Source organism: Tupaia chinensis, unplaced genomic scaffold, assembly GCF_000334495.1.
Source record: "Tupaia chinensis unplaced genomic scaffold, TupChi_1.0 Scaffold143746_1, whole genome shotgun sequence".
Lineage (NCBI taxonomy): Eukaryota > Metazoa > Chordata > Mammalia > Scandentia > Tupaiidae > Tupaia > Tupaia belangeri.
This window is the reverse complement of record NW_006203595.1, coordinates 604,617-606,423: the sequence shown is the minus strand read 5'-3', so window position 1 is coordinate 606,423 and position 1,807 is coordinate 604,617. Positions and strand designations below refer to the sequence as shown.

Genomic DNA, 1,807 nt, shown 5'->3' with positions numbered 1-1,807 from the left:
TCATTCTCCCGACTCACAGGCTAATCAGAGAGAAAGGATCCCTTTGCACTCCTCCCTTTTATTACTGCTTTATGGGTTTTATATTCTATTCTAATCTCTTGTCCATCCCCGGTATTCTAGCTCCCTACATATCCTTAGATTCTCTGTCTTGATCATTGAATACATGAATGAACATTATAGGGTTTTGCATTTCCTGTTCATGTTTTATGAAAGGAATAGTACTCCTATAAGAAAAATGAGTTATAAAATTCACTGGTTACTCCATAAATTTGAGGGTAAGGAGTGAGAGTCATTTGCAAAGATTCAGATAGTTTCACCTTCCTCTTCTTAAAACCACTAGAATATAATATGCCTCAGTTTGGTGAGTATAGCAATAACAGTGATGAAGATGAGGATGAGGATGATGAAGATGAAGATGAGCATGAAGAAGATGAGGATGATGACGAGGTGGAAAATTTTTCTGAAGACGATCTGGAAAGGGAACTACAGGCCAAATTTATGGAATCTGGCCAGTATGAGGCACAGGAAGGCGCCAGTTCAATAGGCAAGTCAGAGGAGTAAAAGGGATGGGACTGGGGTTGGTGGCAGTGCCAAAGGCTGATTATAAACATGCATGAAATACAAGGCTAAGTTGGAAAAGTTAATGCTCAGATATATAGGGGAGTTTTACTTGACTTGGGTCTTCGCCCATTAGTTCAGGTTATATTTAGATACATACAAAGTTTCTGTCTATCTCTGCTAGTAATGAAACTTCAAAAGCAGATTTATTATGCTGAGAAAAAGCTCCAGGAGATTCAGAAGAAAGCACAAAGACAGAAGAATCTCTTGATGAAAGTGGAAAACCTGATGCTCAAGGTAAGTTCTTGTTGGTATAAAGAAATCCTGTTAGGTTATTTTCACAATCACATCTTTGTATTTCCATTCATGTCATCTCCATGCAGTGTTCTTGGTCATCCATGAACCTAAACAACCTTTTAGAAACTCTCAATAAAAGAGCCCCATGCTGTTTCACTTGAGTAATTTTGATTATCTAATAGAAACATTTTTGGGAAGGGACCAGGTGACCTTAAATAATAATTGCCAATACTGAGCATTTTACTATATGGAAGGAACATAAAAGGCTAAGGATTTTACACATATTATCTCATTTCATCCTCACATCCCTAAAACATAGGTACTGTCACCATTTCTTTTTTATAGATAAGGAATTGAAACTCAAAGAGGTTAAATAACTTGCCAAGGAAAACAATAAATAGTATAGTGTCAACCCTATTGTTTATACCAAAATGTATTCATTACAGTAAAAGAGAATGAATTAAATTTATTTTAAATTTGATCATATATACTTGAACAAGAACAAACATCTTAATTTATTTTTATTAGTACATGTTTAATGGCCTCAACAAAAGAAAAATGTATGTTTAGCCATTTGCTTCCCTTTTACAATAAGAGAAATTGTGATACATCTGGAGAATTCCTTATCAGATTTAATTTTTCATAGACCTGTACTCATTGAAGGGGACCATTTTGACCCAGATCTATGCCCTTTTGGGTGCCATCCATAAGAATAACCAAGGAAGATGATAGATATGGAAGTACTTTGGGAGATTTAGATATATGGTGTTATTGTGATTATTGCTGTTATATGTAGAATGAGTTAGGAATAGTAATACTGTGCCCTACGGAGGAGAAATGGAAGAGTCAGCACCAGATTTCAAGCAAGCTTCTTTAATCCACCACCATAGTCAAAGAATTTGTGCTAAACTAGTAAAAGGTAACATGGGGTCATTTCAGTCATTTATTTTAG

The 1,807-nt window shown here is 35.4% G+C and overlaps 1 protein-coding gene across 1 annotated transcript in view; it reads left to right on the top strand.

Annotated features, from left to right (window-relative positions):
* The first annotated feature begins 334 nt into the window (after positions 1-334).
* The window catches only part of LOC102468859 (transcription initiation factor TFIID subunit 7-like), an 8,106-nt gene continuing 6,633 nt past the window's right edge, over positions 335-1,807 (top strand). The window contains exons 1-2 of the mRNA XM_006164859.1: positions 335-544; positions 743-855. Of these exons, the coding sequence (XP_006164921.1) occupies positions 349-544; positions 743-855 (309 nt within the window). The 5' untranslated portion in view covers positions 335-348. The remainder of the gene's footprint in view (positions 545-742; positions 856-1,807) is intronic.